Below are 27109 nucleotides of genomic sequence, written 5' to 3'. Positions count from 1 at the left end.
ACTGCGGACGCGATCGAACCGCGGTATTGACCACCTAGGCATGGTTGGACTACAGACAACACGAGCCGTGTACCTTCCTCGTGGAATGACTGGAGCTGATTGGCTGTCGGACCCCCTCCGTCTAATAGGCGATGCTCATGCGTGGTTGTTTACATCTTTGGGCTTAGTGACATCTAAAATGGTTCAAATGGCTCTGAGCACTATGGGACTTAACATCTGAGGTCATCAGTCCCCTAGAACTTAGAACTACTTAAACGTAACTAACCTAAGGACATCACACACATCCATGCCCGAGGCAGGATTCGAACCTGCGACCGTAGCAGTAGCGCGGTTCCGAACTCAAGCGCCTAGAATCGCTCGCCCTCCGCGGCCGGTTAGTGACATCTCTGAACAGTCAAAGGGACTGTGTCTGAGAGACAGTATCCACAGTGAACGTCTATATTCAGGAATTCTGGGAACGGGGATAATGCAAAACTATTTTTTTTATGTGTCTATAAAGTGCAGACGTCTCTGAAGTTTAAGCTGACATTCTTAGATATGAAGTATGGCTATGACCATTGTTCGGTATTTGTTAATGAGATTCCTTACCTTTTTCGCCTTGCGTTTCACGGAGAATTGTGAAACTGAACACCTGTTACACATTACAATGATGCAAGGCATGTTTCCGATAGTTCTGCGAAGTTTCGTGCGAAATACTCCTAGGTGCCTGGAGACACGCAGCTGGTCTCGGAGGCGTGTCAAGTGGTTGCCTACCTGCAGACGCCTCTGACTACTTTACGGATTCTCTCTCTGGGCAGGTTCATTTTTAAAATTCTCAATGAAGGTAGGCGGGTGCTGTCGAGGCTTTTGCTGAACTGGGTGGAAGGGAAGGGGAAGGGGAGTGTCTTATAGGGACTCTGTCACGCTTTATTGAAGCGTGTGTCAGTGTCACAGGAGCACTAAAAAAGGGTAAGGACACACTTCTGCTTCGGATCACGTTGAGATTTTGTCGGACGGTTTTGAACCGTCTCAAGTGGTTTCAACGTGTATACGATGGCAAATATTGCGGTCGCTCCGTGCTCCAAAGGGGTCAGATCACATTCAATGAGACTGCAGCCCCGTGATGATGTTCGTCGAGTAGGGTTGAATCTCCCAGGAGGTGTGCACAGTGCCAAAGGTTGTCAAGAGCGGCGCCCTGTTGCTCATCCCACAGCTGTCGCGTTCGAGCACGAAATTTGGGGGAAGCAGTGTCCCGAGGAAAGGGGTGGTTTCATTGGCATTCTTCGTACCATCCCCTGAGGCCTTTTCGTTTAGATTCCGGACGGCGGTGTGTCACAAATGTTTTCATCGGCCGCCCACGAGAAAACCACGTGACTTCAACACTGAGAGTCGCGGTTCTGGCCTCCATCGCAGAGGCACCAAAATAAGGGGTGAAATGCTGGTAAGAGGGACAGTGACGACCATCTCATCGTGTGACACGTCCACAGTAGCGTTGGGCAGAATTGTGATGAAATTTCGAGTCACTCTGACGTCATTAGCCCACCTTACACGTCTCATGAACTTCTGAGCTGTGGCCTTTTTTCGCATGTGTCGACACCTTGCTGTCTGATGCGTCGCCGTTCTCGAGGGTGACGTCACAGGGCGCCATGACTTTGCACCAATACAAAGGGAGGTTGTTGGCATCTTTAAGCCAAATTTCAAACTTGTGCGCCGGAATTGGAGACAGTTACGGGGATTCGAAAAGTGTTCGTGTAATTATGTTGCACAGTGTAGGTTCGCATACGAGTAAATAGGCGAAGAGGTAGATTAGTGTTAGATAAAATTGCTGGCGACAAATCACTGGAAACAAATGGCTCTGAGCACTATGGGACGTAACCTCTGAAGTCATCAGTCCCCTAGAACTTAGAACTACTTAAACCTAACTAACCTAAGGACAGCACACACATCCATGCCCGAGGCAGGATTCGAACCTGCGACCGTAGCGGTCGCGCGGTTCCAGACCGTAGTGCCTAGAACCGCTCGGCCACACCGGCCGGCTACATTTCTGTATGCTTATCAACTGCAGTAGCAAGTCATGGAGCGCTTAGTTTTGCATTTTTCTCGACTTCTCTAAGTAGCTGTCGTTTTTACATCTCGATTAGGACCTCAAGACGACCGCTTCGTGATTGGTCTTCGCACCTCTTTTTTTTTTTTAATGAAATCTATATATTGTAACAGTCTTCACTGCACTGGTATGTTTGCCAATGGTTTCTCCGATTTCTTGAAAAGATTTTCCTTTTCGAAAGAACCTGATGTAGATTTCTCTCTGATGTTTTCCAGTTTCGCGACGTTTTCGACACATACTACTTACATATCACTCAATGGCTTTGAAAGCAGAGCTGAAACTATCCACTACAGTGGTTGAAATACAACTGCGTAAGGAAAGGGAGAGGGATGTGTGTGTGTGTGTGGGGGGGGGGGGGGGGGGCACCACACCTGGGATCTTCTTTACTAGACTAATACTTGTTTGACCTCAGTTGGGACATGATTTCAAATAACGTGTTCACAAATTAAGCAATATATGAACTTAAATATCGTTTTATTTTTAAGTGTCGATATTGTCCGACTAATAAAATGGTTATTGTTCGTTTCTTAGCTGTATTTTGATGATTGTGCTTCTTATATTCGAGGTGCTATGTTTGGACGGATACTTTCTGGAGTCACTGTATTACTTCGATAAGCGAATCACGAAATTGGCAAGGGGAGAAAATCAGGGAAGTTAGAGTTCAAGTGAAAGTTCACAGGCAGTCTTTCTTCTCGCGAAACATTCGCGAATGGGCCATCGAGGGGGAGAAAACATAGTGGCGCCAAAGTACCCTCCCAGTGTATGGTGGCTTGCGGACTATAGGATGCAGATGTAGAGCAGATATTCATACAATTGTGTTGCCTTCGTAATAAGCTAGAATGACCTATTTTTTTAAAAAAATGAAATGGGCTTCAGAATTCCCTTACCGGGAATCACGTTAATTTGGCTACCCTGCACTGTTGTTTGCGTTCGTGCCACAGCTCATGTGACTAATGTGGGGCCGGAACTGGGTGTGGCGCAGCACGCCACACACACACACACACACACACACACACACACATTACTCTAAACGACAGATGTTCTGTTGAGAGCGCCTGCTGACGTTGACATGCGTGCCTATTGTCATTGTTTGACAGTGCGCAGCGTAAAGCTGCTGTTAAGGGAGTGCTCTAAAATGGAGTCTAGTTTCGTCTACCGCAGACTACAATATAAATTCCTGTCGCACAGTATGTCATAAATTAAGGGACAATGATAATTATTGCCGCTTCCGGACTTTAAGCGTCGCTGTACCACGTACAATTGCTAAGAGACTAACTTCACTAAAATATTTGAAATTATGATTTGGTACCGCATCACACCTTCATCTACCATATGGGCTCAAACAATATAAAGGGTCTTTATTTCTTAGAAGCGCCGAGACTAAAATATCAATCACGGAAGACATGACTGGCTGAGGCACTTGTCAGAAACATGTGAAGGGTCGCCCATCAGAACAACATCGAAACTCCACCGTAACAGCAAAATTTTAAAACACTCTAGACATTCTTCTCGTCAAGTAAAAAATGCTAGATCCGTCAGCAAACCACTTATTATACACTTGTCACAATATGAGGCATGTTCAGAAAGTGTGCTAGATCTTTATACTATTTAGAAAAAATGTACTTGGAAAAAAATTACAGGATACACTAGTTGCCTGTTTTTCCACATAATCACCTTCCCGTTTAATGCATCTGGGAGCCGTGGCACAAGATTTCTTCAGACATCCTCGAAGGGCTCTTCTCCTAGCTCCTTCCCACACTATAGAACCTCATTCTGCACCAGAGCGTCGGTTGAAAATTTAGTTCCACTCACGTGTGCATTCACGGACGTGAAAAGATGATAATCTAAAGGGTAATGGAGGGGGGCGAGGGGAGGGGAGGGGAGGGGGAGAATCAAGACATCACAACCAAATGAGTCTCAAAGAGCGCCTTCGTGGCTCTGTGAGGACGTCGTGCAGCAAGCAAGCTCCTCTAGCCAGCATTCTCCTCATTTCCTTGTGAATGCTCCGTTTGAGCTTTTTAGGGTCTCAGAATATCGTTGTGCGTTGATGGTCACTCTCTGAGGCAGAAATTCGACCAAAATGATGCCTTTCTGGTCTCAAAACACTGAGGCCATGATTTTTTAAATTCGAAATTCCCATGATTCTTCCAAAGATTTGATTGCGTGCCTTCTACAGTCTCAAAACAGTCAGCCTGAGTAGTGATAGCGCAGTCATCAGCATAAATAAAGCTTAGAGTTCCTTCAGGGATAGGTTGATCGTTGGTATAGATGCTGAATAATAGCGGCGGAAGCACGCTGCCTTGTGGTAGCCCATTTTTCTGAGTTCTCCGTCTACTTTTCTTACCCTGAAATTCCACAAAAAGTCTGCGGTTCTGGAGAAGGTTTCTAATATCGCACATGAGTGTGAAGTCTATAGTTGTATCATAAACTTTATTCAGAAGGAGCCGATGGTTGATCGTATCGTAAGCCGCGGATAGACCGATAAAGACAGCACCTGTAATGAGCCATTTCTCATACCCATCTTCGATATGTTGTGTTAAGTTTAATATTTGAGACGTGCAACTTTTCCCTTCTCTGAAACCTGCTTGCTGTGGTGTTAGAAGAGACTCCACCTTTCTAATCATTCTCAGAAGAATGAGCCTCTCCAGTATTTTGTAGAGGTGACAGAGTAAGGAGATAGGTCTATAATTTTTGGGATCTTTCCTATCCTTCCCTGGTTTCGGCATGGCAATTACTCTTGCTTTTCGCCATACTTCAGGGATCTTGCATTCTCGAATACATTTGTTCATAAACTCCAGTAATCAAAGCATTGTAGCAGGACCAAAATTCTTGATTTGTCCCACTCCAATGTCATCCAATCCTGCTGCTTTTCCCAATTTACATTTATTCAGGGCTGAATTCAATTCTGCAAGAGAGAAAGGAGGAGATACGATACTATTATCTTGATCCTAATCCTGCCAAGACTCAGACCTGCGCTTCCCACCTGAAGTATAAACAGGGAAATAGATCCTTAAATACACTCCTGGAAATTGAAATAAGAACACCGTGAATTCATTGTCCCAGGAAGGGGAAACTTTATTGACACATTCCTGGGGTCAGATACATCACATGATCACACTGACAGAACCACAGGCACATAGACACAGGCAACAGAGCATGCACAATGTCGGCACTAGTACAGTGTATATCCACCTTTCGCAGCAATGCAGGCTGCTATTCTCCCATGGAGACGATCGTAGAGATGCTGGCTGTAGTCCTGTGGAACGGCTTGCCATGCCATTTCCACCTGGCGCCTCAGTTGGACCAGCGTTCGTGCTGGACGTGCAGACCGCGTGAGACGACGCTTCATCCAGTCCCAAACATGCTCAATGGGGGACAGATCCGGAGATCTTGCTGGCCAGGGTAGTTGACTTACACCTTCTAGAGCACGTTGGGTGGCACGGGATACATGCGGACGTGCATTGTCCTGTTGGAACAGCAAGTTCCCTTGCCGGTCTAGGAATGGTAGAACGATGGGTTCGATGACGGTTTGGATGTACCGTGCACTATTCAGTGTCCCCTCGACGATCACCAGTGGTGTACGGCCAGTGTAGGAGATCGCTCCCCACACCATGATGCCGGGTGTTGGCCCTGTGTGCCTCGGTCGTATGCAGTCCTGATTGTGGCGCTCACCTGCACGGCGCCAAACACGCATACGACCATCATTTGCACCAAGGCAGAAGCGACTCTCATCGCTGAAGACGACACGTCTCCATTCGTCCCTCTATTCACGCCTGTCGCGACACCACTGGAGGCGGGCTGCACGATGTTGGGGCGTGAGCGGAAGACGGCCTAACGGTGTGCGGGACCGTAGCCCAGCTTCATGGAGACGGTTGCGAATGGTCCTCGCCGATACCCCAGGAGCAACAGTGTCCCTAATTTGCTGGGAAGTGGGGGTGCGGTCCCCTACGGCACTGCGTAGGATCCTACGGTCTTGGCGTGCATCGGTGCGTCGCTGCGGTCCGGTCCCAGGTCGACGGGCACGTGCACGTTCCGCCGACCACTGGCGACAACATCGATGTACTGTGGAGACCTCACGCCCCACGTGTTGAGCAATTCGGCGGTACGTCCACCCGGCCTCCCGCATGCCCACTATACGCCCTCGCTCAAAGTCCGTCAACTGCACATACGGTTCACGTCCACGCTGTCGCGGCATGCTACCAGTGTTAAAGACTGCGATGGAGGTCCGTATGCCACGGCAAACTGGCTGACACTGACGGCGGCGGTGCACAAATGCTGCGCAGCTAGCGCCATTCGACGGCCAACACCGCGGTTCCTGGTGTGTCCGCTGTGCCGTGCGTGTGATCATTGCTTGTACAGCCCTCTCGCAGTGTCCGGAGCAAGTATGGTGGATCTGACACACCGGTGTCAATGTGTTCTTTTTTCCATTTCCAGGAGTGTATATCCTGGGGAGGCTTCGTACTCGAACATAATCCTACTCCCAAATGTCGTGGAGTAACTCTGGATCGCGCGCTAACATATAAAAAGCATTGCCTAAACACCAAACAGAAAGTGGCAGCCAGAAATAACATAGTGCAAAAGTTGACAGGTACATCATGGGGTGCTAATCGATGCACTGTGCGCTCAAGCGCGCTTGCTGTATGTTATTCTACTGCTGAATATGCATGTTCGGTATGGTACAAGTCCAGTCACGCGAGGAACGTAGATGTGGCTGTAAATGAGTCTTGCCGGATTATCACGGGTTGCTTAAGACCTACTCCTGTGGACAAACTCTTCTGCCTCGCTGGCATAGCTCCTCCTGAAATCAGACGTGAGGTAGCTGCGAGATATGAAAAAAGTAAGGCCACAACTAATGAAGCCTATCGTCGGCAGCCCGCACATCCTTAGCTGAAATCAACAAAGAGCTTCTTGACAACTACTGAGGCTCTCATCGATAATCCACACGCGGCAAAGATCTCGCGACGGCGGGAAAAATGTCGGTATTTTGGAGAATGGATGGCTCCAAGGGAAGAGCTTCCTCATGGACATTCGGAGAAGAGGTCAATATGGAGGTCTCTCAGTAGATTACGATCAAACACAACGAGATGCAAGATCAATCTGCGGATTTGGGGTTTATCTGTGGACTCAGTTCTTTGCCAGTGTGGCGCTGAGCAAACTAACAACCATTTCCATCAGTGTTCCTCATCACCAACCTCCTGCACCATGCAAGACCTTATGGGAGCTAAACCAAATGCACTTGAAGTGTCCAATTTTTGATCTTCTTTTGTGTAAAATTGTCATATACACTCCTGGAAATGGAAAAAAGAACACATTGACACCGGTGTGTCAGACCCACCATACTGGCTCCGGACACTGCGAGAGGGCTGTACAAGCAATGATCACACGCACGGCACAGCGGACACACCAGGAACCGCGGTGTTGGCCGTCGAATGGCGCTAGCTGCGCAGCATTTGTGCACCGCCGCCGTCAGTGTCAGCCAATTAGCCGTGGCATACGGAGCTCCATCGCAGTCTTTAACACTGGTAGCATGCCGCGACAGCGTGGACGTGAACCGTATGTGCAGTTGACGGACTTTGAGCGAGGGCGTATAGTGGGCATGCGGGAGGCCGGGTCGACGTACCGCCGAATTGCTCAACACGTGGGGCGTGATGTCTCCACAGTACATCGATGTTGTCGCCAGTGGTCGGCGGAAGGTGCACGTGCCCGTCGACCTGGGACCGGACCGCAGCGACGCACGGATGCACGCCAAGACCGTAGGATCCTACGCAGTGCCGTAGGGGACCGCACCGCCACTTCCCAGCAAATTAGGGACACTGTTGCTCCTGGGGTATCGGCGAGGACCATTCGCAACCGTCTCCATGAAGCTGGGCTACGGTCCCGCACACCGTTAGGCCGTCTTCCGCTCACGCCCCAACATCGTGCAGCCCGCCTCCAGTGGTGTCGCGACAGGCGTGAATGGAGGGACAAATGGAGACGTGTCGTCTTCAGCGATGAGAGTCGCTTTTGCCTTGGTGCCAATGATGGTCGTATGCGTGTTTGGCGCCGTGCAGGTGAGCGCCACAATCAGGACTGCATACGACCGAGGCACACAGGGCCAACACCCGGCATCATGGTGTGGGGAGCGATCTCCTACACTGGCCGTACACCACTGGTGATCGTCGAGGGGACACTGAATAGTGCACGGTACATCCAAACCGTCATCGAACCCATCGTTCTACCATTCCTAGACCGGCAAGGGAACTTGCTGTTCCAACAGGACAATGCACGTCCGCATGTATCCCGTGCCACCCAACGTGCTCTAGAAGGTGTAAGTCAACTACCCTGGCCAGCAAGATCTCCGGATCTGTCCCCCATTGAGCATGTTTGGGACTGGATGAAGCGTCGTCTCACGCGGTCTGCACGTCCAGCACGAACACTGGTCCAACTGAGGCGCCAGGTGGAAATGGCATGGCAAGCCGTTCCACAGGACTACATCCAGCATCTCTACGATCGTCTCCATGGGAGAATAGCAGCCTGCATTGCTGCGAAAGGTGGATATACACTGTACTAGTGCCGACATTGTGCATGCTCTGTTGCCTGTGTCTATGTGCCTGTGGTTCTGTCAGTGTGATCATGTGATGTATCTGACCCCAGGAATGTGTCAATAAAGTTTCCCCTTCCTGGGACAATGAATTCACGGTGTTCTTATTTCAGTTTCCAGGAGTGTATATATGACACGATAAATAAATAAACCCGAAATAGTGGTTTTGAATTTCTTGGCAGCTGGGAAATTGGTCTGGTGCCCTGTGGCGACTGTTTTTCTGTCTCAGTCGTATAATGAGCCACCTACGTTTCATCTCCAGTCATAGTAGAGCTCAGAAAATTTTCACCTTACAATTTAAATCGCTGGCGTTCGCGCTACTGGCCCGATTTTTCTTGTACTTGCTCTGCTAGCTGTTTCGGGACCTATCTTTCTCAGAGTTTCCGGTATCCCATAATTTCTGAGAGTCCCGTGTATGAAAGTTCTGGAGAGTTGATGAAACATCACAGGAATTTCATCCACTGGCAATCGGCAGCCTTTACGAACAGTTTCCTCGTATTTTTGCAGCAACTCCTCTGTGAAAATGGAAGGTCTACCATGTCTCTTTTCGTCATGAACATTTGTTCTGCCTTCACTGATCTCCCTACACTATTTAGCCACGCTCACTCTGTCCATAACCGTTCATAGTAAACCGGTTAGATTCGCGATAAAATTTCAGTAGCTGTTATTCCTCCTCCTAGTAGGAAGCTGATAACGGCACATGACTCGCACTTTGCGAGATTTCTTACCGATATATTTCACGCTACTGAACTCTATAACAGGAGTTCACCTACTAACGTGTTCCACCTATGCTCGCTCTTGTCAGGGCCCCTCCCCCACCGCCTCTACGACACAGTGTTGCCAACCCACAAAAATCAGAGCCCATTATGGTCACAGTAGAGTTACTCTCTCAACATGCCTCATATGAAACATGTCCTGTTATACTGGCTATAAAAAAAATATTCTTTGGAACTAGCGGGGATAGGAGACCATCAATGTCCTATGCACAGATGGGCGAAAACCACTTATAGTCATTTACTTCCATCCACTCGAGTTTACGTTGATGTATAGATATCTACAGGGCTATTACAAATGATTGAAGCCATTTCATAAATTCACCATAGCTCCATTCATTGACATATGCTCACGGCACACTACAGATACGTAGAAAAACTCAAAGTTTTGTTCGGCTGAAGCCGCACTTCAGGTTTCTGCCGCCAGAGCGCTCGAGAGCGCAGTGAGACAAAATGGTGACAGGAGCCGAGAAAGCGTATGTCGTGCTTGAAACGCACTCACATCAGTCAGTCATAACAGTGCAACGACACTTCAGGACGAAGTTCAACAAAGATCCACCAACTGCTAACTCCATTCGGCGATGGTATGCGCAGTTTAAAGCTTCTGGATGCCTCTGTAAGGGGAAACCAACAGGTCGGCCTGCAGTGAGCGAAGAAATGGTTGAACGCATGCGGGCAAGTTTCACGCGTAGCCCGCGGAAAATTGGCTCATGCCAGAACTGGAGACCGACAGTGCAGACTTCATCTTTCAACAGGATGGTGCTCCACCGCACTTCCATCATGATGTTCGGCATTTCTTAAACAGGAGATTGGAAAACCGATGGATCGGTCGTGGTGGAGATCATGATCAGCAGTTCATGTGATGGCCTCCACGCTCTCCCAACTTAACCCCATGCGATTTCTTTCTGTGGGGTTATGTGAAAGATTCAGTGTTTAAACCTCCTCTACCAAGAAACGTGCCAGAACTGCGAGCTCGCATCAACGATGCTTTCGAACTCATTGATGGGGACATGCTGCGCCGAGTGTGGGAGGAACTTGATTATCGGCTTGATGTCTGCCGAATCACTAAAGGGGCACATATCGAACATTTGTGAATGCCTAAAAAAACTTTTTGAGTTTTTGTATGTATATGCAAAGCATTGTGAAACTATCTCAAATAATAAAGTTATTGTAGAGCTGTGAAATCGCTTCAATCATTTGTAATAACCCTGTATATTGAGCAATAGCATACCATGGGACGCCACATGTAGACATACTTAACTTGTTTAGGGGTAGCATGTCAGAATGACGTCGGAGAGGAGATGGGGTGGGGGGGGGGGGCAAATATTTTTATAGCCCAAAGAGGCTGCATTTGTGCTGGAGTCCTGTGCAGAATGAGCTAGCAACACTAACTAGGACAGCTTGGTCTTGACATCGCATGTCGCGCCTGTGGGTTAGGTGATAAAGCGCGTGCCTGGGAACTGAGAAGTCGTGGGATCGCGCTTGGACCACGAATTATTCAGCCTTCGTTTTAACCTATCTTTTCATCTCTCAGTGCTGTGGGCAGTCGCCAGAAACAACACGTGGTTCAGATTACACGTTACACTGTTGGTCCCGGTCCCCCAGTTGGATAACTGGGATGGGTTACTAACACACAAGTCGCCGAAGTGGTGTCCAATTGAACGACTTGCACCAGAACATGAGCCACACGAAATTATTATTATCATCATCATCTCCTGTGACGGCGTGCACCGCAGCTTGACAGTCCCAAAAAACATTACCTAGCTAGATGCTGGTTAAACCTTGTGGTTTTAGTGATGCACCCAGTTTTCCCGACTGGCCTGACACAATTGCAACATTTCCGTTACTGCCTCGATTTGGCGGGTTTTTGAATGGGTGCGACCTGTCGCGGAACACCGTGGGCAGAGACTTTTCTCATGTTCGAAATGTCATGCAGTTGAAAACTGATCCATGATTTATTTTCACATTTTACACTATCGGCCCGATTTTGATACGTCGTTTTCGAGCAAAAGGGCGTCACATGTATTGAGAGCCTTGGTTCTTCACAGAAATATGATCTGCATCATGGTTCTTAGTCATTCAGCTTTGTTTGCTCATACTTCAAGCATTATCGCCACCTAACTCCTCTGTCATATGATGGCGCTTTGATGCCGAACGCTTCCATCAACTCAGCCTGAATTGTTGTAGCGTTCTTCCCTTTCGAGTGCAGAAATCGAATTATCGCACGACACTCCACTTTTTCGGTCTGTACGCAATGGCGGCTGTTGAAAGATATACCAGTGTGCTACAGTGAGATGGCGTATACTCTTTTGACTAACAATGGTAGTGATCATAACTAAATTGAATATATTAATTTTACATATACATGATGTCCCAAAAAAAGTCAGCGCTTAGTATATTGTGCGGGAAGGCCAACTGATCGATTTTCATGGAGGGTTTCATATCCGGAAACGCATGAGTTGGGCGCCGAAGAGCATCGAAGTCTGAGATCGAACCGTTGTGATGATTTGTTCAGTTTCGCTCTGTTACCTGAATACGGCAAGAATTAACTATTTAGCCATCTGTGTACTGCGGACGGACGACCTGTGTCTAACAACATCCCTGCACAAGCGCTACATTCCTCCACACAGCCTTCGTGTGCATCCTACTGCAGATCTTGTGTGGACTGCCAGTGCAGTAATGTTGTTGACAGCAGTACGACATGCACCATTATACAGCTGCGGAAGTGACCGACATCGTGCTTGCATACAGCAAAGCTGTTTGCAACGGAAGAGCTGCTGCAAGATTGTATGCGGAGCGTTTACCAAGCAGACATGCCCTACATCATTCCACGTTCCCGCCATCGAGAGAGGTCGAAGAAAAGCACAAAGTGCTGCTACTTTACTGTACAATGGGCGCACCTCAGGCAGGAAATACCTACGTGCAACTTCCTAACTAACTGCATTAAAAATTGTTTTTTTACGCAATTGGTGTGCTGTTTCTTAACATCTGAAATCTTGTTATTCCATTCACAGCTTAGGAAAGTTGAAGATTGTTATCAGACTAGCAAGTATGTTGGAATTCAACCAGGTACTGTATATATAAGCTTACTGGAAGAGGTGTCTTACAGTAGCTTTACCTTAAAGTTGTATTTCCATGTGAATGTTTTTCACTCTCAAGATACCTTTTGCGATTAACACGTGTCATGTAAACAGTACCGAGTCAACTCGGCGGCAATGCCAGAGATTGGGGCAAGAAATCAGATAGTTGCACAGTGCGAGTGTAGATGTCTCGTGCAGACTATACCACCATTGCGAGAGAGCTCAGAGTACTTGGAGGGTGTTAAACGGCCATATTGCATCCAGGTTTTGTGCCGAATTTCAGTTTTGACGCTACGACATTTTGCTAATACACTTTGCCCTACTCAGACACGTATTACATAAAAGTACCCATGAAACTGTGTGTTTTGAGCCACAATTTGTTGTCGTTTGTGTTTCTGAGCGAAGAAATCACATGTTTTACCTCTAGACGAATAACAGGAGCAGTTAGCCCATTTCGAAAGTCCTAGACTTAAACAATGCAACACAGCAAAGATTTTATGAAAACGAGACGGGGGTGAAAACTGGCCAGTTCATTATTTCAAAAGTAGTTGTCTTAACTGTCAACATATGTACCACACTTCAGATAAGACAGTCATTGCCTTCATGGAAAAATGTGAGAGGCTGTCTACAAAACCATGATCATAGCCAGGCATACACCTCTTCGTCCGAAGCAAATTGACAGCCGCGAATCTCTATCTTCAGGGATCCAAACCTATGGAAATTTGGGGAGAGATCGAGGCTGTATGAAGGATGTGTAAGAGCTTCTCCCAGCGAAACTTCTGCAGTGTGGTTGAAACATCGTTGACAGCATGTGAGTGTGCATTAGCGTGCAACAGAATGATGCCGTTTGTCAACATCCCAGGTGTCTTGGCGTAATGGTGCGCTTCACTTTTTACAGCGTGTTCACATACCGCTGTGCGTGCCACAGAGCTAGCATGCCTGTTGTTTCGCCTGTCCTGAAGTAGTTTCGTTGGGAAATCCTTACACATTCTCCATACAGTTCTGATCTCTCCCAATGAGATTTCCATGTTTTTTGGAGCCCTGGATAAAGACATTCATTGGCGTGATTTGATTCACACGCCTTGGTACAATCATGGTTCTGTAGGAAATTGCAAACACTTTTGCATGAAGGCATTGACCATCTAGTGTCACAGTGAGATAAATATATTAACAGTTACGGCAATTACCTTTGAAATAATAAACATTTTACTTTTTTTGTGTCTTGTTTTTATTTAATTGCCCCCTTATGTAAGTATTTCTTAAACTGTCCTCAGTTAACCTTATGTATTTGGCAATTTGAACAAGATTCACAATTTATGGTGCTAATATCTGATTTTAAGCACATGCTATGCCAATTACTAGCTAATAACACTGTGTACTTAATTTGTTAAACAAAGTATTTAACTGTATCATCAGTTTATTGTTCATAATGATTGCAGCTCTTCTTTTTAGCTCTGTATCTGTTGCGTTAACAGAGTATGCCATGAATTGTTCTGACTTGTTTGTCCCATTTTTTAGCCGCTGATTATTAGTGGCAACTAAATTTTCTGTATGATTTAATCCAGAGAACGTTATTCGAACTGTGGAAATTTACCCCTTTGACAATCTGAACAGCTTTTCTCACATAGCTTCCATGATCTCAGATTCTTTACCCTATTGCAATACCTTACTTAGTTCCAGTGCCCCTTTAATTTTCTCGTGCACTACTTGGGAGGTTCTTGCATCCACATTCTGAGTTTGTAGTTGCATTCATCACAGTTTTATCCAACTGTTGTAACTGTCTTTCTGTAAAACTCTTGGTATGGTCACCGTTCTCCTGAACATAAGTTCAGTTGGATTGTATCCAGTACTACTATATGGTGCAGCACTGAACACAAAAGTATTGTATGCTACCCAGTAATCCCAGTTGCTATGATCCTCATTTGTAAATTGTGACAGATACTCTACCAATGTCCTGTGACAGCTTTCTAGTGCTCAGTTTGTCTGTGGATGAAAAACTGTCTCCTGTATCTTCTTTAATTGTAATAGTTTACATACTTATTTAAATACTTCACTCAGACAGTTCAATCCTTGGTTGGTTAGCGATACTGAAGGAATCCAACATCTCCGTACAATCTCTTCCACAAAATTTTGTGCCACTGTCTCAGCATCTTAACATTTGTTTGGTATCACTACCATAAACTTAATTAAATCATCTTCAAATGTCAGGACTTATCCGTGTATTTGTCCGTGACGGTGAGTTGGCAGGGTAAGATATTTGTACTGTTGGCACAAATTGTAACCACTTCATTAACATAAATAATTACACAACTCAAAACACATGTGTCAACATAGTGAATACACAGTACATAAGACAAAGACAAGATAGGAGACAAAAACGTTAGACATATATAGTGTTCTTATTATCTGATTGAACTTGTTTATATTGAACTCGTCAGTTGATGGCATCACTACTGGGATATCTAATGGACCAACTATATCCATATATTACACTTCTGAAATACTTCATTTGCTGTGTCTATATTTGCAAATGACATCTTGGTTTTACTTTTCGTAAAGTTGTTCCCCTGACACATCACATTTCTGATATATTCTTCAAAGTTTTTTTCAAAACTTTCCATGTATTATACTTCTGCATGCAGTCAAACATTCTGTGGATCTCTTGGTGTACACCTAACTGATGGTCATACACCTGCTTCATAATCTGTCTCTTTTCCTTTGCAATAATTTCTTTGCCCTTCGCATTTTGTTCTTCTTCTCCTATAACTATTTGTACATGAGACTCTGTACTTCCTCTTGTGCTACTCTGCATTCCTGGACCTAATTCTGCTTAACAACACATGCACATTGGTATTCAGCTTGCCTGTGTTGTACACAATATCATATGAGTGTTGGGTCTTCTATTCTATAATGTATCTCCTCTTTTTGCATTTATATGCATATTAAAAAAACCTTTAGCTTTACTGAGTCGCCACAGCATTTGCCATGTGGCCAGTTTGTATATTTTTTACTAAAATTACTACTAATCACGTAGGAAAAAAGCTATCCATTTTAGTCAGGCAGAGGAAATAAGCCGATTTTAAAGTGAAAGCAGACTGCCTACACTATGCTTGTCCGTCCTCTTTTAGAATACTGCTGGGCGGTGTGGGATCCCTACCAGATAGGATTGATAGAGTACATCGAAAAAGTTCAAAGAAGGGCAGCGCATTTTGTATTATCGCAAAATAGGGGAGAGAATGCCACTGAAATGATACAGGATTTGGAGTGGACATCATTAAAACAAAGGCGTTTTTCGTTGTGGCGGAATCTTCTCACGAGATTCCAATCACCAACTTTCTCCTCCAAATCCAAAATTATTTTGTTGACACCAGCCTACATAGGGAGAAATGATCACCATGATAAAATAAGGGAAATCAGAACCTGTACGAAAAGATATAGGAGCTCGTTCTTTCTGTGCACTATACGAGACTGGAATAATAAAGAATTGTGAAGGTGGTTTGATGAACCCTCTGCCAGGCACTAAAATGTGATTTGTATCCATGTAGATGTAGATGTAGATGAATGGATCATTTGCAAGTCATGAGCTAAATCACAGAAAATAGTAATGACTATGAATTATTAAGGGCCATATTCAGATCTTCTCAACTGAGTTTCAGTGTAACACAAAGTAGACATGAAAAGATCATAAAGTGGCTCCTAATGGCATAAATTACATCATAGCTATAATTAGAGCAATAAAAACTTGGTTATAATTATTGCTTTGTTGAGGTAATAAGATATTGAGAATATTTAGATTGCACAGTCAAATGTAAAGTACATAATGTCAGTAATGAACAGGGCATTAGTGATTCAACATGTGTTAATACACTGAAAAATATAGTTTGTATGTTAATGCTGTAGCTTCCTGTAAAGGATAACTTACAAATTCAGCATTGGGGAAAAAAAAGAGTCGGATGGGAAGTTTGTAACTATTCTGAGCAGCCCTATAGCAAGTGCAAAAATTATTAATAATTGATGACAGGTTTACCTGAAGCAAAAGAGACCCCAAGGGTTGCCTGATGGTGAGTCGCACAAAAATACTGAATTTTAAAAAAATATAATTTTGTTTAGTGTTTTATGGATTTGCTAGCCTTAAGAGACAAGGCACAAACTTTGGTTAGACAATTGTGGTAGGATCATTATTATTTTTGATAAATACACTATGTGAGCAAAAGTATCTGGATTCCTGGCTGAAAATGACTAGAGTGTTTGTGGTGCCCTCCATTGGTAATGCTGGAATTCAATACGGTGTTGCCCCACCCTGAGCCTTGATGACAGCTTCCACTCTCACAGGCATATGTTCAATCAGGTGCGGATCGGCACATTGTGTACCATGATTCGTCACTCCACACAACGTTTTTCCACTGTTCAATCATCCAACGTTTATGCTCCTAGCACCAAGCATGGTGTCATTTGGCATTTACCAGCATGATGTGTGGCTTATGAGCAGCCGCTCAACCATGAAATCAAAGTTTTCTCACCTCCTGCCTAACTGTCATAGCACCTGCAGTGGTTCCTGATGCAGTTTGGAATTCCTGTGTGATAGTCTGGAAAGATGTCTGCGTATTACACATTACAACCCTCTTCAACTGTCGGCGGTCTTTGTCAGTTAACAGATGAGGTCGCTCTGTACTCTTTTGTGCTGTATATGTCCCTTCATGTTTCCACTTCACTATCACATCAGAAACAGTGGATCTAGGGATGTTTGGGAGTGTGAAAATCTCACATACAGACGTATGTTGCAAGTGACACCCAATCACCTGACCACGTTCGAAGTCTGTGGATTCCGCGGAGTGCCCCATTCTCCTCTCATGATGTCTAATGACTACTACTGTCACTGATATGGAGTACCTGGCAGTAGGTGGCAGCACAATGCACGTAATATGAAAAACATATGTTTTTGGGGGTGTCCGGGTACTTTTGATCACATAATGTACAAATGAAAACTGACTGCAGCTGGTAATGGATGATGTATTTGTTCAGTAGGAAATCAAATAATTATAAAATCAAAGATCTGCAAATGATGAATGTTTGGCACAAACATTGACAACTGATAATTAGCCAAAGGTATTGCAGTGCACAAAGACAGAGCCAATATTGGATAACTGCGCCATTGCTGCTCAATCATTGGAATCAATTACAGTGTCAAATAAATAAAGTGGAAAGTAACGTGCTCCTAAAATAGCATGAACACCTTGAATTATTTTATGAGCTTAACATGATGTCATATTAGCAACGACGTATATGACATAATCTATTAAAAAATCATCCATAAAATACTTGAAAAATGCCTAAGGCCAAAATTGTACAATCGTACAGGAAATAAAGAGAATGGCAGCTTGAAGGCTTCAAGAAATCTTTAAAAAAATTAAAATAAAAGCCTCCTTCTGGAATGTTGTAAAGTGACACAATTACATGACTCACTGCTGAATTTCTGTGGAAGATCTATAAGGAAATATGATTCGTCCCCACATAACCCTTGTCTGGCCAATTCTTGGGTGTTACTTACTCACAGTATCTTCCAGAACTTCCCATGTTGTGTTCACAGTGAACAGAAAAAGAAGGTGGTAAAGCTAATACCTCATTGTATTCCTAATGAACACTGGTGATGTTCACCTCATGTTACCATACATAACAATGAGAAATCTATCTGGATGGGAGGTCTGTGATTTTAAACCCAGCTCCTATAGAATAGGCTTCCTGGACTTAACCACTGCATCACTTCACTTGGTAAATTTAACCCTATGGCCAAAAAAAGGACAAAAATATTGGCGGAATTACATAGCTCACCACTAAAAAAAATCATAGTCTCATTGCTTGGCTGGTGGATCTGAACATTTGTAAGCAGTCATGTGCAGTATCATAATTCAAAAGCACTGTGACAGCAGATAAGACAGCAAATGCACATTTTGACTGTAGATGTTTAGCGTATTCTTCAGATATTGTCACTCCTTGCATTTCACAGTAGCAAAAAGTATCTGTAGATTAGTATCTAAGGTAGCTTTGATTTGATGTTCTATTTTTAAAAAATCACAGAGAATATTACATATTAATTTAAAGTATCTCTGAGGGTCCGTGGAAAAAGTATTTTCCTAAATATGCCAGGATATTTAATTTTGACTAAAATAAGAAAATTTAATCTCAAATGAAATGTGGTATACACAACAAACTACAAATAATATTCATGTGCACTGCTTTGCAACCCTATTTTGGATGCAAAATAATGTTCTTGACAAGTTGCCCACAGAGATAAGAAATTAAAAATCTTCAGAAACTCAATATTAAATTAAGTGCATATTTTTATCCACTTGTTTTGTAAATAATCAAAATGCTTGGGGGGGGGGGGGGGGGGGGCGGCTTATAATCAATATAAGTACTGTACAGTAGAAAACAATATTAATTATATCTTATTTTACATAACACATATAATTGTTCAAAATGTACTATACATTAACAGCAACTGAAGAGAGTAACTTGAAGTAGTGGACTGAAGATAGAATTTACTTTTCTGGCAAATAAACAAAGCATTAACCTGCCCCTATAAATATAAAAGTAGAGCAGATAGTGTTCTGCATGCATAACACCTCCTGGGATTAAATATTCATGTATTCCCAAATTGCTATCAAATTAATGTGGAGAAATAAAAATGTGATAAATTTTATTTCAGGAGTAACTGCCATCCAGAAGTTTTGGATGTACTGCATCAGTACTATGATAAGCCAGACTTCCTGCCAGAGGATGCTGAACACTCTCGCACTGACTACATCTTCATCGGATACCAACAGGGAGCTGTCATGCATGTAAGAATTTTCTTTTTTTACTAAAAGATATGCAGTATTTTTGACAATGTTCCTAGCTGTTGATGCTTTCCAATTTTTTTGTGTATTCATTAATGGCAACTGATTGAAAAGGGCATATAAGTGATAAAATCAAATGTTTAGTTGAGGTTATGGGAATGAAGGGTATGTTGTAGGAAGAGTTCCCACATGTGCAATTCCGAAAACACGACATTCGTGGGAAGAATCTAGATGGCATAGGCTGTGAAGTAGTCATCAAAGCGGAGCACATTGTGTGGGTGGAATGTCAAGGAACTTGGTGGTATGCTGTCTCACCACGTACCTGGCTGGTTGTAGGCCGCTGACCATGCAGGGATCACACAGTTGGTGCCTGAACTGGAAACTTCCCGTGCAAGACAAGGAATGTAGGTGGTGCCCATGGGGAGAGCCCCCATTTTGAGTGGGTGGTACCATGGCAGAAGATTCGCACATGAAGCAAATTAAATTTTCCTCTGCTGGTGGCCACATGGCCCCAGCAGTTTCTTCTGAAATTAAGATATGTTACGTTGTGGAGAGGTATGGCCCTAAAATAGGGCTCAGGGACAAGGCGAGAAATACTCCCCCAATACCTAGTTTGTTCTAGGACAGACAGAGATTACTTTTTGACTGCAAAGCCTTTGTTCATCATTGAATATCTGGAGGATAGGTCATGGGGAAGTGGCTGCAATTTCAAAAATGAAAAGTGGCTCAGTTCAGCCTAACACTAGAACTGCTGCTGGGTCACTTGCAACCCACTTCTCAGTTCTTTCCTTTGTCACTCTTTTACATTATTGCATAGAGCACTGAATTTCTGTGACTTTTTATAGAATAAGGTAGTTAGTGAGTGATTATACTTCATTCATTTTATATTTTATGGGGAAACCTTAAAAGAGAAATATGAAGATTCACCTAGAACTGCGGATGTGTCAGTTCTGACCCCTCTTCTGCAGCTGCTATAATAATCAAGTTTTTCATGTAGCTTCATGCCTATATTATTAGATGGTGTTCGGTCAAAAATTGCAAACTCCCTTTTATCTCACTACCTAATGACATTGCAGTTTCCCAGCTGGGGAGGAGGGGAAAGCAGGTATTGCACAGCTTGTGCTTTGTTTCATGAAATGTGGTTTTAGTAGTGCATTCTAACTGTGTAAATTTATTATGGCCAAACGTCTACGAACATAAGAGGACATTATAAATGTGCTAAATGAGATTTTGAATCATGAATCTGGAGTCTTCATCTGAGGGAGAATTACCACCACCTGTAGTTCCAGATTTTTCATCCGAAGATGATGATATTCCTCAAGATGTGCAACTGAATATTGGTGAGGAAAGGGTGCATGCTTATGTGTTTATTTCTATAATAATTGTTTTTGTATGTGCTGTATAGACACACATTTCAATTGCAAGACGGGTTTATATTTTGTTGCTTTCTTGAGTTTTGGAAGTAGTACATTATATTTATGAAGGTGTGTTTTTTGTTCTAGTATTCAACAATATATTGAATACCAATAAGTGTTGTAATATTAATTTCTACTATTACAGGAACAGCTGCAAAAAGATTAGGTCAACTCATGGCCACAGGCATTGTGGACTACGAAATGATCAAGGTTGTCGACTGTTTCAATTTCCTTCAGGTAGAGATATTGTAGCACCATATGGAGCAACCTGGAAAGTGAAAGTTATAGGTGACTGTTCAGCTGGCAGATATTGGCAACAGAATGTTTCCAAAGGCATGCAGGACCATCTCTGCATGCAAAACGAAACATGAATGATAAGACAAAATTTTGAAACACATTGTAAAATGAACTGAGATTGAAGTACTTCAAGTATTGGGTTCAGATGATTGGACTATTAATGTTGAAGAACTGGAAGCTTTTATAACTATACTGTATGTCTGTGGTGCTATAGGAGTGAAGAGCTTAGAACTACACACATTGTGGTGAAGCGGGGAAATAATTTTGTGTAGTCAACAATGGCTCACGGCATTCAGAGAGATAATGCATTCTCAGATTTGACATTAGATCCACAAGATCAGATCAACTGAAAGAAGACAAGTTTGCATTGGTATCAGAAATGCGGTAGTAGTCCATTGTGAACACGCAAGGTAGCTACATACCAGGTCCAAACAATAGACGAACAGCTTATTCCTTGAAAGTGAAATTGCAGATCCACACAGTTCGTGGCCTCAAAAGATTGGCAAAAGTGTTAGACATAAGTAGATAAAAGACTCCAAATATATTGTGAATGCTTTCTGGTATCTAGAAAATGATAACAATAGGCCAAGTGATGAGCGTATTGTCAATTTTGTTGTGAAAAAAATTGATGCAACCTTACCTCAACAAAAGAAGAAATGTTACATGCGACAATTTTTTCACCTCCTTGGCTCTCTCTTAAACCTTGAAAGCAAATCCTACAAGTTTAGTGGGTACCATAAATTAATCTCACAGGGAAATTCCAGTCTGTATCAAGAAAGCAAAGGTGGTGTTATACAGCACAGTCTTGTTGAAGAAGAATGATACCACACTGGCAGTTTACTAGGGAAAGAGCAACAAGAATGTGCTGATTTTCAGCACTACGTATCCTTATCTTAAAACTGAAGATGGTTTGAAAAAGAAGCCAGATACAGTTAAATTTTATAACAGCTCTAAATGTGGGGTGGACACGATCAACCAAATGGCTCGCAAGTACTCTGTCAAAACACCATCGAGACATTGGCCTGTTCACACATTTTAAAACTTGCTGTATTTAGCTGGGTATTGTACAATAGCTCTAAATGAGAAAAAGTTGAAACACAGAGACTTCATACTGAAGCTGGGGGAGGAGCTTGCTGAGCTACACAGCAACAAGGAAGACTAGACCTCTGTCACACCTGAAGACATTCCAGGTAGACAAGAAAAGTGAATACATTGATTTGTAAAGTCTAACTGTGAAGGAAGCAAATCATTTGTGAAGTGTCATATGCATAAAAAACTATCTACATCAAATGTACATAAAAAAAACTGTTATTTGTGCTCATTATGGGATGGTAGCCAGTAAAAAGCACTCAACAAATGTGTGTAAGTTTTTTACAATAGTAAATGATGAAAAGCTACTTTATTTTTGTTGATTTCATAATAAAATTTACAGCACTTCAAAGAATACATTCATTAGTAGTAACAATAACCTACCAACACAAGATACTAAAAGGGAAAGATACACGGATCATTAGTCACCAAGCTGCGGTTCTAGGCATGTACAAATATCAGCAGTTCCAGTGTTAAAACGGCCTCCCTGACCACTCCTTCACTGTTACTGCTTGCCTGCAGCAAGCTGGATGATATTCCTGTCACTACAAAGCTATCAAAGTCTTAATGTGGTAGAGGGGTGTCATTTTTGACAGAGATCTCCTTTTACAGACTGAGGAGTTGTGTGCTAATTTGTAGCAACAACGTGTGCATTTTGTCCATTGCGTTCAGTGGGGATGACAAGACAACAGAGTGCATTCTAGAACCTTCATCTTGGCCTTTGAAGGTGACTCGTTGCTTGAGAAGATTAAGGTGATTGTGTGTCGTAGTGATATCGAGCTATATATTCCTTCTACCGAGTGGTGCTAAAAATGCATACACTCTGGACACGTGAATTCACGTTGCATTGCCAGCACAGTCTGTAGAGATTGTGACTGTCAGTTTGCACGTGGATGTTCCTTGTGCCCCCCACCTGTGTCAGTGGTGGGGAGCAACGTAACTAGAGTTCACCAGACTGCAGCATTTTCAGATGCAAAAATAGAATCCAGGAATACGAGATCTGTGACACCTCACATATCTAGAGATCAAGAAGAAATAAGATCGCCTACATCCTACATGTACGACAATGACACAAGCTACTGTGACAACGACCTTGTGACTGTGTCATCGCCCTCCGTGTCTTCTACGCCTAACCCTCGTGGCCACCTGACTTCACCCACTCCCCTGATGGTTTGGGGTCCTCCATCTAATGCTTCCTCCACACCCCCTTTTGGAGCATAGACACACCATCCACCAAGGACATCAGTCCCGATGTCCCCGACCCCAGCCAGAGAAGCAACACTCTCCTCCATCACCCGTTACCAGGAAGAGGTCTTTTGGGATGCTCCCTTCCCAGGTCTCTGCTAACGTGGAACCAGGTGCCAGCTGGTGGCTTAAGAAACAGGGATGCAAGTTGTAGGACTTCGTGTTCCTCCTCTGTCCCAGAACCTGGAGCAGTCAAGCCCTTGCAGAAATCTCAATCATCTAAGGACAATAAGTAGTCCTCTAAGAAGAGAGAGATTCTGATGGGCCCTGTGTGGCCAGACCCCACTGTTCCACCTCTGTATCCAAGGCAGCATTCGTAGTAGCCCATATTGCCCCAGAACATTTCTCACCCCACACACCCTGCTTTGGAATGATTGGGTATTGATACTGTATCTTCACAAGCAGTGGCAGCAGGCGGCACTGAAGCGTGACCTGCCTCCTTGGTTCCTTCACACCCCCACAGGATACTGGTAGTGTGATCCTCCACTGCAATTGTGGCAGTTTTTTCTGCCACGTGGCTGATCTGCATTTGTTGCACCGCCCTGCAGGGAACTTCTTTTCCAGCACTGCAGACCTCTACCCTCTGCGGCTATTTTAAGAAGTGCACTGACTATGAAAGAGCATCAGGTGGTGTTTGGACATACGATTTGTGTTCTGTCTACAGCAAACACGTGTCACTCAACACGAATTTGGAGGCTGTGGCAAGTCATGTGAAGTCATCTCCGAAATTTACCATCTGTAACGTGTACCTCTCTCCTGACAATGACATGTCCCAGAATAAATTGTCTGCTCCGTTTTCTCAGCTCCTCCCACCCTTCCTAATATTAGGTGAAACTAAGACCACTGGCTGCAGTAATCTTGCTCACAGAGCTTGATCTTTGCCTCTTGGAGTATCCACACACTGAAAGATGACATTGGGTCTTATTTGGCCATGGACCTTCCCATTAGCAGCCCAGGTCTTCTCCCACTGTCCATTGGAGACTCCATAATGATGTGTGCGACAGTGATCTTTTCCAGTGGTTCCCTTGGCATCACACACCTCGTTGCCCACTCAAATGGGCTCTCTCTGAGTGTGTTATTGACTGCAATATTTTCACCATTGCTGTCACCCCGGCACATGGAGGTATCGATGCAGAGCACAACTGCAGCTGACTCAGCAATCCCCTCTTCCTTGGTGTCCCCCTGTCAGAACAGACTACATTGGCGGACGTCAGAAATTTCCATGACCATTAAAGATCACAGGTGGGCTCCTAAATATCCTCAGTGACATCTGTCAATGGAGTACCTCAACCTCAATGCCTTTAAATGGTTCCCTGCCCAGGTCCACCATCTCATAAAAGACAGAAATGAGAATGCTGGGAGCAGTACGTTGCTACCATTGGACCAAACGTAGCCCTCCTTCGCAGGCTGGGTGAAGATTTGACACCAATATGAACACCAGTACCCCATGAGTGTACCTGTTATATCTGTGAACGCTGATGTCTACACTGACCCAGACACCGTTGCCAACCAGTCTGCCGTTGCCGACCAGTCTTATTTTCATCATGCTTGAGCATCTGTGTCTGAGAATTATCGGTCTGCATTTTGTTTCTTCAAACAGCAGGTAGAGCAACTTCCTTAACCATTTACTAAACGTAATCTGGCACCTTACAATGCTCCACTCAGTGAATATGAATTCCTCAGTGCAATATCAATGTTGATCTCAGAACCTGCTGGCCATTTCCACAGAACATATTGATGTACATGTCCTGTGAACATGAACATCCTGTCTCTAGTCGTTCAAGGTGTTCATGTTTTTTCTGAACATGAGTGTACCTGCCAGTGGATTGTGAGTGTTACTTCCTTGCCATTCCGTCTCTGGAGCGAGGATGAGTTCCTGTCGCAGTGGTGAGGAAGAATTATTGTCAGAGTACTGGTATACACACACCCTTGGGATAGACAGCTGTCACCCACTTAGCCTCACTAACGTTCTCACCAGATTGGTCAGTCATATGGTGAGGCAGCAGCTGTGTTGGTACCTTAAGTTTTGGGGTCTTTTAGCTCCATCTCGGGGCTGTTTTGCCAAGACCATTCTACTGCTGTCAATTTGGTGTGGTTGGCGTTCACTATTTAGTCAGCTTTTGCCCTGTGTGAACAGATTATTGCTGTCTTCTTTGATTCGCATAGGGTTGATGACATCACAGTGTGTCACCTTGTCCACACTACACTACATTAGTGAGATCTCCGAGGGCCCGCTCCCAATTTTTGGACAAGACTCCTTGTCTCCTTGTCTCACTGTCTTTCCTGGGTTCAGGTTGGTGCTTCCCACATTAACCCCCATCTACAAGAGAATGGTGTCCCACAAGTCTCTGTATTGAGTGTGCCCTTTTCCTAGTGGCTGTCAATGGTCTAGTTCAGCAGTGGGATCTATTGAAATCTTCCCTGTACACTGAGATTTTTGCATCTATTACTACTACTACTACTACTACTACTACTACTCAGCTGTGGGTGTTGCCAAATGCCAACTGCAGGGCTCCACACAAAAGGTGCAGTCCTGGGCTCCCACCCATAGTAACCAGTTTCTCATCACCAAGACAAGTCATGCATTTCTGCTGCCATCGCATTGTCCACCTCCGATCAGACCAAATGTTCAGTGTGGTGGTTTCCCCCCCCCCCCCCCCCTTTTTGGGGGGGGGGCATGTGGGATTGGTCTTTGATGTCTTGTTGACATGGCTTCCTCGTCTTTAGCAATTATATTGGTCACGCCTTAATACTCTTCATGGTCTCAGTAACACCAACTGGGGTGCAAACTGCTCCGCACTTTTATGGCTCTATAAAACTCTGATCCTGTTGTGTCTTGATTATGGAAGCCTGAGTATGGCTCAGCATTGTCTTTTGTACTGTGTATGCAGGACTCAATACACCACTGTGGGATCAAATTTGTGACAAGTGCTTTTCAGACCAGCCCTGTGAACAGCCTACATGTGAAAGCTGGTATCCTTCCCCTACAGATCAGACACCAACTGCTGCTCAACTATGTAGTACACATTCGCTGCTCTCCTGAGCATCCAAACTACTGTATCCCTTTTCCTGGTAGGGAGATCTACCTCAGACAACAAAGGCCAAGGTGTGGAGTCACGATCACAATTCAGACATAGAGTCTCTGCTCTAAAACTTCATCTTTCCCCAGTGTTGACTCTTGTCAGGGAGAAACTGCATGTGCTCCCATGGTGTGTATCCCATCCTCGATCTGCCTCATCCTCTCCTTTGGACCAAAACACTCAATAGATGCAATAGATTTTCACCGCTTGTTCCTGGACATCCTTCATACATTTCCAGGCTCAGATATGGGGTACATTGATGGCTCTAAGGTCGACAGAGAAACTGGATTTGCGTACATACATGCAAGATGCAATAAACTATGAACCCTACTGATTTGGTGGTCATTCCTCGAGCCCTCAGACACCTTCGTTCGTGCACTGGTGAGCTATTTTTAATCGGCAGTGACTCCTTTGAGTAGTCCTCAGACTGTCGACCAGTGCTACACTCAACACTTATTGGTTGTGACTATCAAGTGTCTCCTGTAAAATTGAAATTGTTTTGCACTATTATGTAATCTGTGGAAGGGATCTTAGCATACCTACCTTTATTTTTGTAAATATGTTTATGTATTGGTATTTTATGACATGTTGCATTATTATGCAACTGATGACTGATTTTTATTCCAAAACA

The 27109-nt window shown here is 44.1% G+C and overlaps 1 protein-coding gene across 1 annotated transcript in view; it reads left to right on the top strand.

The window, feature by feature from the left end:
- The window catches only part of LOC126175994 (uncharacterized), a 185297-nt gene that overhangs the window by 155719 nt on the left and 2469 nt on the right, over nt 1-27109 (top strand). The window contains exon 2 of the mRNA XM_049923108.1: nt 19223-19355. Within this exon, the coding sequence (XP_049779065.1) occupies nt 19223-19355 (133 nt within the window). The remainder of the gene's footprint in view (nt 1-19222; nt 19356-27109) is intronic.

The sequence above is a fragment of the Schistocerca cancellata genome, chromosome 3, assembly GCF_023864275.1.
Source record: "Schistocerca cancellata isolate TAMUIC-IGC-003103 chromosome 3, iqSchCanc2.1, whole genome shotgun sequence".
Classification (NCBI taxonomy): domain Eukaryota; kingdom Metazoa; phylum Arthropoda; class Insecta; order Orthoptera; family Acrididae; genus Schistocerca; species Schistocerca cancellata.
This window is presented reverse-complemented; position numbering and strand designations above follow the sequence as displayed.